General features: G+C 35.0%; 1 protein-coding gene across 2 annotated transcripts in view; it reads left to right on the top strand.

Moving 5' to 3' along the window:
* SNTG1 (syntrophin gamma 1) overlaps positions 1-18,948 on the top strand; it is a gene marked incomplete at both ends in the record, with an annotated part of 256,536 nt that overhangs the window by 82,290 nt on the left and 155,298 nt on the right. For both annotated transcript variants that reach the window (XM_080694666.1, XM_080694665.1), the window contains 2 exons: positions 5,087-5,169; positions 9,134-9,264. In XM_080694666.1, coding sequence (XP_080550792.1) covers positions 5,087-5,169; positions 9,134-9,264 — 214 coding nt within the window. The remainder of the gene's footprint in view (positions 1-5,086; positions 5,170-9,133; positions 9,265-18,948) is intronic.

The raw sequence follows: 18,948 nt of genomic DNA, 5'->3' as shown, positions 1-18,948 counted from the left end.
ATTACTAGTGATGTTGAACATTTTTTAGTATACTCATTTGCCATCAGTATGTGTTCTTTGGAGAAATGTATTTTCAATTACTGTGTCAGGTATTTTTTTGGTGGTACTCGGGTTCCTGGAAGCCCTTCTACCTCAGGCTACTCTCCCAGACTTACTTTTTATATTTTTATTTGGAAACAGGGTCTCCTAAGTCAGCGAGGCTGGCTTCAAACCTTCGTGATCCTCCTGTTTCTGCCTCCCAATCGCGGGGATTACAAGTGTGCACCACCACGCCTGGCAGACTTATCTTTTATGTATTTATGTATTTATGTATTTATTTATTTATTTATTCATTGTGGTACTGGCATTCCTGGAAACCCTTCTACCTCCGGGATACACTCCCAGACCTGTTTTTTTAATATTTTTATTTGGAAACAGGGTCTCTTAAGCCAGTGGATGGCTTCGAACCTGCACAATCCTCCTATCTCTGCCTCCCAAGAGCAGGGATTACAAGCATGCACCACCACGCCCGGCTAATACTGTGTCAGTTTTAAAATCAAGTTTGGAGTTTGTTTTTTGTTGCTTATATTAAGAAATTCTGTTGTTATTTTAGAATTTCTTTGGTATATCATAATTGAACTTCGTAATGTGATTCAAAGTGATATATCCACACATACACACAACATCTCTTTGCACATTTCCCTCTGCATCCTGCCTTACTCCTTCCTTTTACTCTGCCCCTGCTGAAGAGATTGGTAGTAATGCCTTCTTATATTAAGGAAACATCATTTAATGTTTCCTTCCTCAAGCCTTTTATTTTCTCTTGTCTTCCTCTCTCCCTGATGACCAGTATTCTTTAGTCTCTCTCCTCATGTTCTTGAAGTCCATTTTCTTTCCTATTTTCTCTCTTGAAAACATGTGGTTTGCAAATATTTTCTTCAATTTCACAAGTGCCCTTTTCACTTTATTGATAAGTTTCTCTTCTACACAGAAGTTTAGAGTCTTCTGCACTGCCCTTTGTCTGTTATTGGTTTTATTACTAATTTGATTTTGGTGTCACATTCAGAAAATAATTATCAAATAAAATGTCATGCAAATTTTTCCCAAATTTTATTTTAGAAAAAATATATTTTCAAGTCTGGTGTGTAGTTCTTTCATTTTTTTTTATTACTTTGTATGTGAGGGTAAGGAAGAGTCCAACACAATCCTTCTTGTGGGTAGAAATCATTTCCTCACCCTTTGTCTTGCCATATGGTGCAGACATACGTTGTTAGAGATCACAAAATCATATTTTGAGAGTTAATTTCTGCACTCTCATTCTTTTCCATTGATCAATATTTCTGCCTTTTTGTTAGTACCGTTTTTTATTTCTGTAGTATTGTAATACATTTTGAGCTCAGAACATGTGAAGTATATCATTTTGTTTCTCTTTCTCAATACGTTTTTGACTATGTAGGGTGTTTTGAGGATTTTGTATGAACTTCAAAAATGTTGTTGTTGTTGTTTATTTATGCAGAAAATACCATGGGGATTTTGTTAGAGATTACATTGAGCCTGTAGATTACATTGACTTGTGAACATTTCAGCAATATTAATTCTTTTAATTCATGAACATGAAAGTCTTTTCATTTGTTTGTGTCACCTTTAATTTCTCAGTGATATCTTAAGTGATGATATTATATTTGGAGTTATTTTATTTTTTCTAGATATTTCTTTAAAGGTATTTTAAAATTGATACATTGTAGTAATACATCTTAATGGTGTACAAGATGGTAGAGGCTTACATACACACACCACTCATTTAGCCTTTCCCCAATTCTTTTGGTTGCTAATTGCTATTTTTTGCTAAGTGCAGCTGGGTTTTGTATGCTGGCTTTCTATTTTGCAATTTTATTGAGTTTGTTCATTAGTTCTAACGTTTTTGGATAAAAAACTTTAGTACTTTCTAAATATATGTGTGTCATCTGCAAAAATGATTTTAGTTCTTCTGTTTGGATGCCTACTGATTTTTCTCACATAGTTGCTCTAATAAAGACTTTGAGTGCTATACTGAAGAATGAATCATGTGATCATGTGCACATCATTAACTCATTCCTAATCATAGAGGGAGACATTTCAGATTTTCATAAGTTAGTAAAATGCTATCATATTTTATTTATTACCTTTATAATATTGGGGTAATTTTATTCTATTTCTAGTGGAGTTTATTATTTTTTTTATTAAGAAGACATGTTGCTGGGCGTGGTGGCGCACACTTGTAATCCCCACGCTTGGGAGGCTGAGACAGGAGGATGGTGCAGGTTCGAAGCCAGCCTCAGCTACTTAGTGAGGCTTTCAGCAACTCAGCGAGACCCTGTTTCCAAATAAAATATAAAAAATAGGCCTGGGAGTATAGCCCTGAGGTAGAAAGGCTCTGGGTTCCACCCTCAGTACCACCAAAAAAAAGAAGACATGTTAAATTTTCTTCTGTGCTTTTTCTGAATCAATTGAGAGGGGTATGTGGTCTTTTTAATTATTCTGGCAGTGTGATATATTACACAGATTGTTTTTAATCTATCTTGCACTAATTTTATCTTTCAACTATAAATAACATTTGGTTATGGTGTATAATCCTTTTGTTAGTGGATTCAATTTGCCAGTATTTTGTGGAAGATTTTTGCATAATATTATAAAGGATGTTGGTCTTTAGTTTTCATTCTTTGATTATAGTGTCAGGAAAATGCTTGCCTTTAATTTGGAAGCATTTTCTCTTCACATCTCTAAAAAGTTTAAGAAGAATTGGTATTAATTGTTTAGAAGTTTTGTTGGTGTTGAGCTTTTTTTAAAAAAAGGTTTAATGTGAGTGATTAATTATTAATGATATTTAATGTCTATTTGGATTTTTTATTTCTTTATTACTTTGTATGAGTAGATGGCATTATTATAAAAATTTTCTTTTTATTGATGTGGCATGTGTTGTAATGTCTTCTCTTTGATTTCTCATTTGTATTTTAGTCCTATCTTGTCTTTATTCATAATTTTGAATGTCAAACCAAGCTCGCATTCCTAAGATAAGTGAATTTTACAAACATAACTAGATTTAGTTTGCTAATAGATTTTCACACCTATTTTCATCTGTTTCATGAGGGGCAACTACTTGTACTTTTCTCAGAAGGTTCATTGGGAATCAGGTATACGTTCATAGTATTTGTGGAGTGGTAACTCATTTATTTACTGAAACAAACTAACAGTGAAAATGTCTCTTTCTTAAGTAGTTAAATTTAGCATAGAAGCACTCTGAGTCTACCATTATAGTGTATATTTTGTATGATTTAATCTCCTCAATGAATATACAAATTATTTTTATTATCTTTCTTCTTTATAAATATTGATTCTTTTTTCAATCTTTGTCTATTTCAACCAAGTGGTCAATTTATTTGCACCATTTCTTTCATTATTTCTTTGAAGTTCTGTTACATTTCAGTAGTGATTCCACCTTTGTTCCTGACAGTAACATATTTTCTTTTGTTCTATATCATTCTTGTTTAGGTTTCATCTATTTTATTAATCTTTCCAACGACCCATTAATTAATTTGTCTGGTATTTTCTATTTTTTTATTTCAAGTGTTTCTACTTTATTTTTAGTGATTTGTGTTTTCTAATTATTTTTAAATTTTATTGCTAACTTTTTTCAGATGTCAGCATAGATCATAAATTTTATAGATACCTTCTTCTTATGTCTATATTTATATTTATAATGTTTATTAAATGATGAATTATTTGCATAAACAGAATTTGATATCTCATGTTTCTATTTAATTTGATTTGAAATGGGTATGCTTTAAATAATATGTACATGCATTGAAATATTGTTTTAAAAAAGAAATGCAGATAACCCTTATCACAAGCTAAAACAGCTAAAATAAAGAGTATTTTTTATACTGGGTATTGAACCCAAGGGCATTCTATCTATCAGCTCCACCCCAGTCATTTTTCTTATCGCTAAAACAAGGTCTCACTAAGTTACTGAGGCTGGCCTTGAACCTGCAATCCTCCTTTCATAGCCTCCATAGTACTGGGATTATAGGTATGCATCACCACTTCTAGCTATTTTGAGTGTTTAAAGAATTAAGAAAAAAACTGGTAAGGCTGCTTACCAAAAATTTTTACATTTTAGCAGCAAAAATATTTTAGAATTTTATAGTAATAAAAGAGACACAAAAATCTCTTAATTTTGAACACATGAATTTTGTTAAAGATGATAACTACCTGTGTTATATATTTGGATTTAAGTATGATATTTCAAATAATTACTAGGAGTCACAATAACAGGTAATATTTTCAATATTAGCAATCTCAAAATAATAATGTCTTTAGAGAAAGTATCCTGATTCTAATAATTACTAAATCGTAACATCTATAAAAAAATCACTATTTTTTATTCATACTAGGTTTCTCATGAGGATCTAGTAAAAAGTTATGTCATTGAAATTTCAGAGAATTTGGAGCTTCAACAAAAGTATCTGAGTACATCAGAGTATATGTGTAGACAGAGCACATGATCACTTTTTACCTCATGGGAAGTTCTGAAGACAGAACCTACCAATAGGTTAAACATGACAAAATGGAACATTATAAACAAAAAATTAACTATGGTCAAAAATGTAGACCACTTAAGGTAATGAAACAAGACAATATTTCTTTTGGATAGAAGCCAGGGGCATTCGACCTCCAAGTTACACCCCCTGCTCTGTTTTTTATTTTTTATTTTGAAACAGGGTCTCACTAAGTTGTGGACGGCCTCACTAAGTAGCTGAGGCTGTCCTCGAACCGCAGTTCTCCAGTCTCAGCCTCTTGAATGCTGGGATTACAAGAGTGCGCCACCCACCTAGCTGACAATATTTCTTAAAGGTTGTGTATTTCCCTTAACCAAGTATAAATGAGTCTGAAATCAAGGATAAGTACTTGTGAATTTTTTTAGTGCCCCCAAACCGACAGCCACTTGGCTCACTCTGACTTAGGCCAATTTACTTGTTACTATTTACACCCAAGATCTGATGCCGACTGTGTCAACATAATTTTGTCTAGAACTCTAACTGGAGGAATGCCATGGTTTTATCTCTTGCAGGTGCTCCCAGTGACCAAAGCAGCGGCACCTCGTCTCCTCTGTGTGACAGTGGCTTGCATCTCAACTATCACCCCAACAATACAGTAAGATGCCCAACAGAGTTCAGATTAATAAGGAGATCACATAAAGAAAACCCGAGGGGAACACATATATATATATATATATATATATATATATATATATATATATATATATATATATTTTTAATTTGCAAAAGTTGCTGTTGAATATGATTTTTCTCATAGATATGAAATTTTTAATTTGTTCATTATTTGAGTAATATGCTAAGGAAGAAAAAATAAGTCGACCAGTTATTTTTCTACCATTTTCTCCTCTCAGGTCTTTATGAATTAAAGAATGTATAAACTATAAAAACTTTTAATTTGGGGCAATCACAAATAAGAGAAGACAATTATTTTAGAGTATTGCACATTATATGCCGTTCATGTTATATATTATCTTATATAATTTTTTTCATACTTCTTTTGAAATTATTTTGCTGAAAGTAGCTAATCATTCTTTATGGTTTCATAGTAATGTTTAATCATATCAGTGGAATGTTGAAAATTATCAGTGTCCAAGTTACAAATTAAGTTAAAATAGAATGTTAATCTATACATGTATTTAATAAAATACAAACTTGTATATGTTTGTAATATAGACATTTAATTAAATTTTAATTTTTACTTTCTACATGTATTTTGGAGTAAATAGGCCTTTTTCTTTTGTATCATTTTATTGGTGCATTGTAATTATACATCGTGCTGAGGATTAGAGTGATAAGAATAGGCTTTTTTCTTTCATAAATATTTTGAAATTTTTGTATTTCAGCCTTCAAAACACATATTATAAACATGACACATTCTCTCTGGATATACGTAGATAAAATAACTGTGACTTTTATACACAAACAAGAAGACATTCTAGCAGACCTGAAGTAGAATTCTATTTTTCTGTTCCATGTGTTGAAATGTGCAAAACATACATTTTCTTCTGATGGGAAAAGTTCACCTTCCATTTGAAATTCTTATCTAAAGGTGGCATTTTTCATCTGTCAGAGGGCTCCTTGGGGATATCTTCAAGCTAGAATGGCCTCCCTTGTGCCTGGCTGCAGCAGTGTTAGAACTAAACTGCAGTGCTATGGCCATTGCTATTTATTTCCTTCAGAGAGAGGAAGATGTGGCCAAATCAAAGGTTATTGCCGTAAATTCAAGGGTATTTTTAAGAATCAAGCGCATCTGATCTTTGTTTTTTCAGAGAAATAATTGTCTCCTAATATATAATGTTTATAAGTGATATTCTGAAGATATCAAGGGCTGAGTGATTTAAAACACTGATTTCCTATTGAGAAAAGAATATGTATATAAACATACATATTTGAGCTGTGTTGCCATCACCTCAATTCTGTGGCCTTATATTCTTCAATTAATGTTCTTTTCTTTTTCTTTTTCTTCCTTTTTATTTCCTTCTCTCTCTTTTGCCGTACAGGGGATTGAACCCAGGGACATTCTACCTTTGAGCTACACCCCCAGCCCTATTTTTTATTCTTTATTTTGAAAGAGGGTCTCACTGAATTACAAAGGGCCTCACTAAGTAGTAGCTGAGGCTGTTCACAAACCATGATCCTCCTGTCTCAGCCTCCCAAATGCTGGGATGAAAAGTGTGCACCACCATGCCCACCTTCTCTTCTTTCTCTTCTCTTCCTTTTCTGTTATGTCTGCTTTTTTTCTTTTCTTTCTTTGTGGTGCTATGAATTAAACTTGGAATACCTGTGGAATAGTCACAGAAATGTGTCTATATGCCAAGTCTGTGCACAGTATTATTGTTTTCCCTCTGGCAGAAAAGCTGTGAGGCAGTAACTCATTGTTTCTGAAGTAAACAGCCTTTGGTTAATCTTCTTTAAGATGAACATTGTACTAAGTACTGTGTGCATGTATGTCACTGTCAACATGATTTACATTATGATGTGAGATTATAATGCACCAATAAAAGCATAAGAAAGAGAGACATTGCATGGGATTTAAGTACTGCACATAATACTCTCTACTTTAGAAAAGACTATACACGGTATTAGTAATATTATTCCTAAAACTTAGTAAGGGTGTCTTTCCTGGAAGACTTGTGTTTAGAAATAGGTCTGTTTATAATTTGAGCTTATTTTTTTTCTAAAAATACATCATTTGCCAGTGTTTACTGCTGTGATAAAGTGATATCTCTAATTAGTCTGCTGTTATCAGTAAATAAAAATTCCATTAGCTCTTTGGAGATATTGAAAATAGCATGAAGCTCACTGCCAGGCTTCATCTTAGGCACTGCCAGTTGAAACTATTATTATCACCACTGTGAAAATAGGCACAGTGGGACACAGCAATTTACATAGCTTGACCCTGGGTTAACGGACTAGACATTTTCAACATTTAGAATTCAAACCTGCATGGTCTAGCTCTGATTAGGAACCGGAGGCTTCTCTGTGTTGTTGTATTGCCACCAAATGACTCCAAGGCATTAGATCATTTGTAGTATCTTACATGAAGAGTCTGCCACTCATGACCCAAAACATGAAACCACTGGAAAGATGGGTACAAACCTGTGGCTTGTGTCCTTGCATTCGTCAAATAAGCACTGAAAGCCATGCAGTACTCTCTTGTCAGGAGACTGTCTTTGAGGCTGTATTGCTCAGTGTCACCCTCCCTGTGAATTTAGCCAGTCCAACCTTCCTGACATTTTGAATTGCCCAATGGACTGAGTACATTCTAAACATGTTGTTTTCTTACTCCATTTAAAAAGAATAATAGATGTAATACTTATTAATATTTTATACTTTTATGGTGCATTGCAGTTATACATCATAGATTCAAACTGACTTATTCATACATGCACGTATCACCTGGTGTATTTGTTCCAAAGCTACACTAAAATAAAACCTTCTAAAACCATAGCTTAATAATCAGTGAATAGAGAGGAAACCACCCAATAGTTCCCTGGAGAAATGAGCTGTCTCATACTGGCTGTCAATAGACTTTTTCTCGTGTCACAGGAAAATTTCTGTGGTAAAACTAGAATAAAGCATCAAGTTCAAAAGCTCAAATTTTTTTCCCCTGCAGAGATATGACACCTTGACATAGGAGGGAAAAGACTCCTGACCAAAAAAATGCACATCATTTTAAGCTGCCCACAGTAGTTGTTTATAGGATATTAGAGCAGCATAAGTGGGTAAGAACTGCCCATAAACACAAAGTTAACACAATGAGCAAACACTTCCTTGAGCAGTGTTCTGAAAGTTGTTTTATAGGAATGAATATCTATTCAAAAATATTTTAAGTAACTGATATATATATATATATATATATATATATTTTTTTTTTTTTTTTTTTGTGGGTCTGGGGAAGGAACCCAGGGACATTCGACCTCCGGGCTACACCCCCTGCCCAGTTTGCCTAAATTTTTATTCTTTATTCTTTATTTTGAAACAGGGTCTCACTGAGTTGCAAAGGGCCTCACTAAGCAGCTGAGGCTGTCTGTGAACCACGATCCTCCTGTCTCAGCCTCCCAAATGCTGGGATTACAAGAGTGTGCCACCACACCCTGCTAATAACTGGTATTTAATAAGCACTGACAAGTGCTTCCCATTTGGCAGGTGCTGGGAAATTGTGTGTGACTGCTGACTTTTCTTTTCAGCATTTGTTGGCCCTCACTGTGGCGGCCTTGGCCAGTCCTGCCCTTTGTTGAAGGCCCTTGTTCCTGCGGCTCTTGCTGCTTTCCCCCTTCTCTTCATCCCGTTTCGTCTCCATGTAATTTCAGCAGCATTTTTCATCTGAATGACCCCTCCCAACCTCTCCTTAGAATTACATTAATGATGAAACCCACAAATAAATTTTTAGTGTCAATGAGTAAGGATTTTTTCTCACAAAGAGATCAAAGCCTTTAGAAGTTTATAAAACTATTTCAAACATTTCAGGGCAAACAGGTCTCCCAAAAGAAGAGTGTGTGGTGCAGAAATGCGAAGCAGAGAAGAAACAAACTTCTGAGTGTGGGTTTTCTTCCCAGGACACACTGTCATGCTCCTCGTGGCCAACATCCCCAGGCCTGCGGTGGGAGAAGCGATGGTGTGACCTCAGACTGATGCCTCTTCTTCACTCCCGCTTTTCCCAGTACCTGCCTGGCACAGACTTGAGTAGGTGAGTTCCTGCTTGTGGTTTCAAAAGAGACCTGCATTCAAACTGTTAACACAATGTGCCTTAGCATTCCTATTTTTAACATGTGTCTAGAGTCTTATCTAGAATACATGAGATAAAGGGTTCTAGTCATTCCTTAAGTTTAAGGTTGCTAGGTAACCAGCCTAACTTCTGCAATCTTCCTATATTGGGACTCTGCTGAATTCCTCTGTGTGTGTGTGTGTGTGTGTGTGTGTGTGTGTGTGTGTGTGTTACTTAGGACTGAACCCAGGGGCATTCTACCTTTGATTTATATCTCCAATCTTATTTTAGTTTATATTTTGAGACAAGGACTCACTCTGTTGCTGAGGGCCTTGCTAAGATACTGAGGCTGGCTTCAAACCTGAGATCCTCCTTTCTTAGCCTTCTGAGTATTGGGATTACAAACATGTGCCACCATGCTCAGTTTCTTCGAGTTCCTTTAGTTGAGTTAGGAATTACGATGGAAGAATGAGGTCATTCTTTCTTGACCAGTATGTAAATCCACTAGTATTTATATTTATATCTTTTATTTTTCTTTATTTAATGACATTTTCTAATATTTGTTGCCTCTCTGGAACCATGTGCTATTTAGAAGTATATTGCAAGATTTTTAATGATTTAAGGGTTTTCTAATTATCACTTGTTATTGCTTCCTAGTATAACTTCATGCTGGATGATGTCATTTCTTTGATATTTGCTAAAGCTTTATTTTACTCAGTATATGGATGAGTTAGGAGAAATGTTCCATCCACATATACAAAAGATGAGTGTTATCACCTATCTCAGTGCAATGTTACAAACACATGCCCTCAAGGTCATCCATGTTAATTGGACTCCACCCTCAGCTTCAGTATCATCAACAATATTTTTGACTGTTACGTATTAGGTACTGAGAGGAGTCTGATAAATTCTTTCATTTGGATGACAGATTTGTGTACTTATTCTTTCTAGTGTCAGTGCTTATTGTATATATTTAAATTTTTGCTAATAGATTCAAAAAGTTTTAGAATTTTTAACCTTTTTGATACATCCTTATAAAACATCCTCTGGAAATGTGTTTTTGTCTTGAAGAATATTTTTATCTGTATTAGAATAAAAACTAAATAGATTTGTATGAATTACTTAAAATTTTTATCTCCTCTTTCAACTTATTCTTCTGAAAATTCCTCCATAGCTATATATATTTGAATTGTGTCATTTTTATAATATTATTCCTACAATCATCATAGTTTAAAGAAAGACCATTTGAAATATATCAAATTTGAAGCCGTTCCCAATCAAGATACTATGAATATAAATAAGTAGAAATTTATGGGTGGATATATTTATGGCAGGCATTTTCTTTCTTTAGGTAAGTGCAATTACTGGGTTGTATTAGAGGAACATGCTTTGTCTGAAGAAACAAATTGCTTCCTAGAGTAACTTAATAACTCTGTGTTCCACAGCACATGGGTAGCCCTGCTTCTCCATACCCATGCCATGGATTGTGTCACTGTGCTAATTCCATCATTCTAACAGGTGCAGTGAAAGTCACGACGACCCTGGCGTTCTCATCCTGATAATGTAGAACATCCTTTGGTGTACACATGTCCCCTTTTGCTGAAATGGTGCTAATGTGTTTTTCTGAACTTGTATCTGATAAGCTTGTCTTTTGTCTGTGTGACAGTCTGTATATAGTCAAGAACACAACATTTTAATCTCAACACATGAGTCTTTATGTTTTCTTTATTTCCTATTAGTGATAATTATGCATTTTAGTATACATCCTTTTATTGTTGTCTCAATTTTGCCTAAGCATTACATCATAGATGATTTATTTGTTTGATATAACTTGTTAACTTTTATTTTTCTCAGGAAATGCTAGAAATTTAGAGCACTTTGACTCTTTTGACCCTTCCTGCCTTTGGGATACTTTCAATACACTTTTATTGATATGCAGGCTTTAGCTAGCTTAGGATGTATCATTTATTTTGTGCACCTAGTTATTAAAATATACGCTCAATTTGTCATTCTCTCTTCACTTCTTCACACTGGTTCTGATTATTTTCTGTTTTAAGAATTATCTTGGTATTTCCACTGACACTTTTGTTTAGAATATTTGAATTTTTTTTTACTTTTAAAAAACCCAATACTCAAAATAGTTACATTACATTAAGGCATTTATCTATATTAATTTCTATTATAAAATAAATCATTTAGATGAGTCCAGATGATACTTTTACATTTTTATAGCCCAACCACACAACAACTTTTAGCAACCAAATTAATTAGACTCAATAAATATTCTAATTGTATGCAGTTATAAATACAGCAGGGTTCAGAGTGAACTTCACAGAAAATCCAGAGCTGTGTATCTTTCACGTATTCAGTCAGTAAAGTGAATTGGTGTTTGCAAGTTGGGAGTATTATGTTTGTCCTCTCCCTGGAGAAACCCACAGACTAATGGCAGTGAACTCAGCGAGGGAAAAAGATAAATAACTTGCCTGGGACAACAAATACAATCATTTACCTTTGATCAAAACCTCCCTCATTGGCATTTGCCAATGCTCATGATTTTAGATGTGATGGTTGATGCCCCTCCACTCAGTACACTTCCTGCCATGTGCTATTGTAGAAGGAAGAATTCACACATTGCAATGTAGTAATGAGAAAGTTTATTTTTATAACATGGCAATGGCCCTAATTTAGAAATATATAGCTGCTTTAAATGCTAAAACATATCATAATATTGCATTGTTAAGGGTATTAAAACATAGGGTAGAGATGATTGGGAACACTGAGTGGTTTTAATTCTCATTAAGGTTTATTTTGCTTATGTGCAAAATGAGCGCATGAGTATGCATATATGGGTTGGTGTATGTACATGCATGCATATTTGACTTTTAGAAACATAATATTTATCTTTCTGAGAATGTAGCATACTTTTGGCTCTAAGTGACTCACTAAATATTTATTAGATGAGCTTTAGAAAATAAGAATTTCATTTTTAGTTTATTATTCAGCAACATCACCTGTTGCATGGTTCTTAAACACTATAAAAATATCTATGTTGAAATAAATTTTACAGCTTTGTATTCTATCTCTTTAGAAAATTCCAAATGACAAAAAAGTAAAAAATTAGTTTTTCCACAAATGCCCCCTGAAAATAGGGTGTCTTAGGGAGTGCCGCATTGGGCACAGAGGGCTTCAGTTCAGTATCTGCACAGGAGGCACCAGACTGCAGGGCTTTTCCTGTCTCAGGACTTTAGTGAGTCTCTGATAGAGTCAAGAGAGGAGGTTGGTTTATAATAAGCAGTCCATTCAAAGTTTCTTTTAGAAAGAGATTTGGGGGGATGTATACATTAGGGGCTGTGTGTACAATGCAGGACAAGTAAACATATAAAGAAGAAAATATATAACAAGTCAGAAAAAGAATTAACTACGGTATTGTAATATCACAGAAACTATATAAAACAGAGCTTTAAGTAAAAGAAAGTGGTTGATTATATCAACTATAAAATACTGATAAAATTGAGAAAGCCCATTTTCTTTTTTATATGTTTACTGGTCCTGCATTATACACACAGCCCCTAAAGTATACATCCCCCCAACTCTCTTTCTAAAAGAAACTTTGAATGGACTGCTTATTTTTATGTAATAATGGAAAAATAATTGCAGGAGCAAATTGGACTAAAAATAGTTTGTCATGAGAAGGGTATGGTAAGCAAGGGAAATAGGGTGAAGGAAGACAGATGTTACAGTCATGACACTAACTGAGACCCTGCACAGAGCAATGCTGATGTGAGACAGTGCCCAGTTCCTCGTCAGGACTGCCCTTCCCTTCCCCCCTTCCCCAGTGCCACCATGGTCCTCAGCAAGTGAATCCAGAGGGACTGGGCTCCATTTTCTAAGATCAGCCAGGAGACCCACAAGCACTCTTTATAAAAAAGTATTAATCAATGGCTTTCAAGATATATTCAAGTAAGTAGCCAATTATGGTGATGAAATTTGTAATCCCAGTACCTGGGGAGTGGAGATAGGAGGATCACAGGTTCAAAACCAGCCTCAGCAAGTTAGCAAGACCCTGTTTCTAAACAAAATACAAAAAGGCTTGGGGGTGTAGCTGGGAGGTATAATGTATAAAGTCCCTGGGTTATTTTTTCTTATTGTGTGTAAGAAATACTTACTGGGTGATATGGAAACATGGAGAAGGGAAAAAACCTAAATGAGGTTAGGGAAGACCCTGGAACAATTTAAATGATTTCAGAAGAGTGGGCAAAGTTGGCCAAGCCAAAAAGCTGGTGAAGGGCTTCCTAAGGAGAGAACAAAGAGCAAAGCATGCTTTGCTGTGTGAAAGTTTTGTCCCTGGCTTCTTGCTTTTTATTTTTAGATAGGGTCTCTCTCTGTTGCCCAGGCAGGCCTTAATACTGTGACCCTCCTGCCTCAACCTCCCAAGTACTATCAATTGCATTTTAATATTTTTCACAGCCAGAAAGTCTAGTGTCTCAAGGAACTTGATTATGTTTGATAAAATATTAAAAAAGAGTTAAGAAAGCCCTGTTGAAGGAGCATATTCCTAAAGCCCACATATTATAACAAAAACTGGATAAAGATAGAGAATATGGTGCTTCCACTGGCCAGATACCAGACGTTATGAATTTGAAACGCAAGGCTATTTGATCCATAGGAGTTAGATTGGTGGACTGAAGGATAGATACCATGGAGGAGCTCTTACTTGGGAGCAGAGTTTCCAGCAAGAGCTGAATGAGATAACTTCTAGGTAAACACATAAATGTCCATGTGTAATGTGTACTTTCTCAAACATAGAAAGATAAGAAGATAACAACCAAGAATTTTTGCACAATTTGTTATTTTTCCAAGGCATACTGGCACATTGAGAAGAAGATATGCACTTAATTACACTGAAATTTTTAGAGCTGAAAAATAGATAGGAAACACGTGAGGTGAAAATGACAGAAAATATTAGAGTGGTTAAAAAAAAAACCTCAAAATTACTGGAAGTGGTGGCACATGCTTGTAATCTCATTACTTGGGAGGCTGAGACAAGAGGATTTCAGTTTCATGGGCAGCCTCAGCTACTTAGTGAAGCCCTTTGCAACTTAGTGAGACCCTGTTTCAAAATAAAGAATAAATATTAGGGCTGGGATGCTTGGGGGTAGAATGCCCCTGGATTCAATCCTGAGTACTGAAAAAAAATCCACAAAATTTATAAGGATGAACAGGAAGCTCAGTCTAGGGGAATGTAGATGTATCTTGAATACATTTATGCTCTGAAACATTGGAAGGGATAATTAAAATGAGAAATAATAGGTCAGTTGCAAAGTGGTGAGAGGTCAATGCCAGAGTGTGAGAACACAAGTCCGACAATGGAGCTGTCCTAAGTGTCTGCAGACCTCAGCTCAGCTGAAGGGCATTGCTAAAGCATGGCAGAGATGTTAGCAATGGCAAATTGAAGACTGATCACTTGACTGGCACTGTATGTGGTAGGACTTAATGACAGATGGTTCTCCTTTAAGCCTAGTGAAAAAGAATTATTATATTCTTTTATAATATTATTATATAATTATAATTATATTTTTATTAGGGTTTGAACCAGGAGGCATTCTACATCTGAGCCTTTTTATTTTATTTTTTTAAATTTTTACTTTGAAAAAGGGTCTCTCTAAAGTTGCTGAAGCTAGCCTATGCTCCTTCTGTCTTAGCCCCCAAAGTACTGAGAATAAAAGAATGCACCACCACACTCAGCTGATGTGTTTAATATATCACAACTCATATTTTTAACATATTGCTGGTTTTTCAGAAGTGTAGTCCATAACATTCAAAGTGAAGAGGTAAGTAGGACACGTGCTGCCTTCTTTGATTTGCAGATAAAACTGAGAATGTCACAACATGAATTTACTTCAGCAATCTCATAGATAGTGAATGGGGTTGGACAGAGGCACTTCCGATTGATCCCTGCAGGAATGGCCCAGGTGTGTAAGCATGCAGAGATCTTCAGGGAATAATAATTTATCTGCTTTAAATCATGAAAGGGATTGGTAGAGTTAAAGTTTGGGAAGTATGTAGGATAGTTTGGAAAGAATCCTTATGGATTTCACTAAGCAGCATTATATTTGAATCTGAAATTAGAACAAATGTAAACTAATGTGGCCTTCCCAAGCAAGAAGATTGGGCCTGTGTCATGTGAAGCAAAGCAAGCACAGAGAGAATTTGAGTACAACTGCTTCAAACTACTGATTTGAGTATTCTTTCTTCAATGTTATTTTGATAAATTGTCAGATCAAGTGCAATGTACCTCTTTTGCATAATCCAGTCAATGTTCTCTCCTTCATGCCCAAAGCCACTCTCTTAAGACAGGTTATCATCATTGTGGATCTGCACATTGCTTTAATACCCTCTGACACCTCTTTCCACCTTCATTTGGTCTCTTTTTCTATCTTCCTCACCACCATACAGAGCTCTTTCTAACCAAACGCGATATTTTCATTCCAGTGTTTCAGCAATACCACTGACCCTGCATGGCCTTCAGGGTGTGGTAAAAATGTAGCCTGATTTGCAAAACTCTTGCTGGTGAGGCCTGCGTTGTCGCCAGTATAGGCACTGAAGCATGTTGAACAGCCATGTTTTTTAGGACTCTGATGTTTCTTCCTGAAATGATTATCATCTGTCTAGAGTTTATGCTTTCCTCAGCTATACTGTTCACTGCTCATTCTGCTCATAATTCATTAAAAAGGGAAATGAAAGCCAGGTGTCGTGGTGCACGCTTGTAATCCCAGCATTTGGGAGGCTGAGACTGGAGGATCGCAGTTCGCAGACAGCCTCAGCTACTTAGTGAGGCCCTCTGCAACTCAGTGAGACCCGGTTTTGAAATAAAGAAAAAAAAATTAGGACAGGGGGTGTAGCTCGGCGGTCAAATGCCCATGGGTTCCATCCCCAGACCCTCAAAAAAAAAAAAAAAAAAAAGGAAATGATACTGATATGGTGGTTCATGCCTGCAATCCCAGTACCTGTGAGGCTGAGACAAGAGGATCACAGGTTTGAGGCCAGTCTCAGCAACTAAGTGAGATTGTGTTTCAAAATAAAAATAAAACTAATGCATGCCTATAATTCCAGTACTTGAGGGGCTGAAACAAGAGGGTAACAGGTTGGAGACCAGCATCAGCAATGGTGAGATTCTAAGCAAACTAGCATGGTCTTGTTTCAAAATAAAACATAAAAAGTGCTGGAGGTTTAGCACTTTTAGAGTTAAAATGTTCTTGGGTTTAATAGTAACTACCACAAAAAATAAATACAAAACTAAATAAATATTAAGAAATATTAAAAATGGTTGGGGTGTATCTCAGAAGTAGAATGCCATTGGGTTCAATCTATAGTACCAAAAAATAAATAAAAATAAAAAGATCAATTAAATCATTATATAATTTCAGTACATGGGAGGCTGAAATAAGAGGGTCACAGGTTGGAGACAAGCCTCAGCGATGGTGAGATTCTACGCAACATAGCATGGTCTTGTGTCCAAATAAAACATAAAAAGTGCTGGTGGCTTTAACACTTTTAGAATTAATATGTTCCTGGGTTTAATCCGAAGTACCACAAAAATAAATATAAAAATAAATAAATAATAAAAAATATTAAAAAAAGTTGAAGGTGTATCTCAGATGTACAATACCCTGAGTTCAATCTATAGTAAAGAACAAATAAATCTTTGATTAAATCATTTCTACTGTCTTAAAATAAACCTTGAGCTACTTATTTCATTTTTACTCTAATAATTTTTTTTTCTAGTACTATGGATTGAACTTAAGGGCATTCAACCCCAAAACTACTCAGCTTTCCTTTTTATTTTTGGAAACGGTCTTGCTGTGTTGCTAAGGCTGGCCTCAAACCTGTGATCCTCCTGTTGGGTTTATAGGTGTGTGCTACCACACCTGGCTATACATTCTTAATTCTGTTCCACATCATATCATATTTTACACAATAATAGTTTCCTCACTGGTCAACGAGGACCACCATACCACACCAAACTAAACCTGGTAGGCTCTGTGCAAAGTCCCATGTTCTTTGAGGACTTACGCTCCCTCCTCTCTCTGAGCTGGATTGTCCACAGTCATGTCCAGTATTGTCACATGTGGCTGTAATAGAACAACTCTCTAAACTTGGGTTTTCAATTCTTGTTCCTCATGCAAAAAAAGTCTTCTCTGCTTTCTTCTCTTTATGCCCCCTACAAACCAAGCATATTTTTACATATGTCCTCATGTTGGGTAAGATCAGAAATAAATCAAAACATGAATTATTATCTTTATTCATTAGAAACGTATGCATATTCATGTGTATGCATATGTTAATGGAAAGCTGCTAACTCTTATTGAAAGTAATGCATTTTTCATACAAGGAATACTACATTTGTATTTTAATAAATACATCTACTTTGAAATTCAGCAACATTTGGGGATAGTTTTTATTGCCAGAAAAATGATAATGAATACTAGAAGCTATAAAAAGTTTAAGTATAAAATGTAAAATCTGAACTCAAGACTTGAGTAGGTATTTTATTTTAACATACCTGAATTAAGCTCAGAATCATAATTTTGCCTAGGTATGCTCAAGATTACTAGGTACTAGGTATGCTCAATATTTCCAGCCTTAAAATTTAATGTCTCACAATACTAAATTAATGAGTATAAGTGTCTATAAATTTCCAGAGTTATGCCATTAAATAAGACAAAAATACACAGCTCAAAGCCCTTGAAAAACAGGAATAGTCTAACCCAAAAACCAGCAGAAGACAGGAAGTTATTAAAAATCAGAGAAGAAATCAAGGAAGTAGAGAATAAAAAAAATACAAAACATCAACAAAACCAAAAGCTGGTTTCATGAAAAAATAATTAACAAGATAGATAAATCACTAGCCAAATTAAGGATAAAAAGAGAATCAATCTAAATTACAAAGATAAGAGATGAAAAGGAGACATTACTACCAATAGTGTAGAAATCTAGAGGATTATCAGAAATTACTTTGAAAAAATATACTTCAATAAATGAAAAATCTGGAAAAAATTGACAACTTTCTAGATACTTACAACCTTCCTAAATGGAGTCAAGAAGATATAGAAAATTTAAACCAACCAATAGTAATCAAAGAGATTGAAACAGCAATAAAGAGCTTACCATCAAAGAAAAGCCTAGGACCAGATGGTTTCCCAAGTGAATTCTATAAAACCTTTGTAGAAGAGCTAATCCCAATACTCCTCAACCTATTTTGTGACATAGAAAAAAATTGGACTCTCCCAAATACATTCTATGAAGCCATTTCCACATTAATACCAAAACCAAATAAAGGCAGATCAAGGAAGAAAAACTACAGGCCTAATCCACTGAGAACAAAATCCAGAATACGCTTCAACTCAGGATATCCCACAAAAAAATAATTAGGAATAAACTTAAAGAGGAAAAAGACCTCTACAAAGAAAATTATAAAATACTAAAAAAGAAACCAAGAGACCTTAGAAGATGGAAAGATCCCCCATATTTTTGGATGGGCAGAATAATTGTCATCAAAATTTTTCCTTAAATTCATTTGGAATAACAAAAAATACCCAGAATAGCAAAGTGGTTCTCAGCAACAAAATCCATGCAGGAGGAATTACAATACTTGACTTTAAAGAA

This window comes from Muscardinus avellanarius (genome assembly GCF_963383645.1).
Source record: "Muscardinus avellanarius genome assembly, chromosome: 4".
Taxonomy (NCBI): Eukaryota; Metazoa; Chordata; class Mammalia; order Rodentia; family Gliridae; genus Muscardinus; species Muscardinus avellanarius.
The sequence above is the reverse complement of the archived record's forward strand: the minus strand, read 5'-3'. Positions and strand labels throughout refer to the sequence as shown.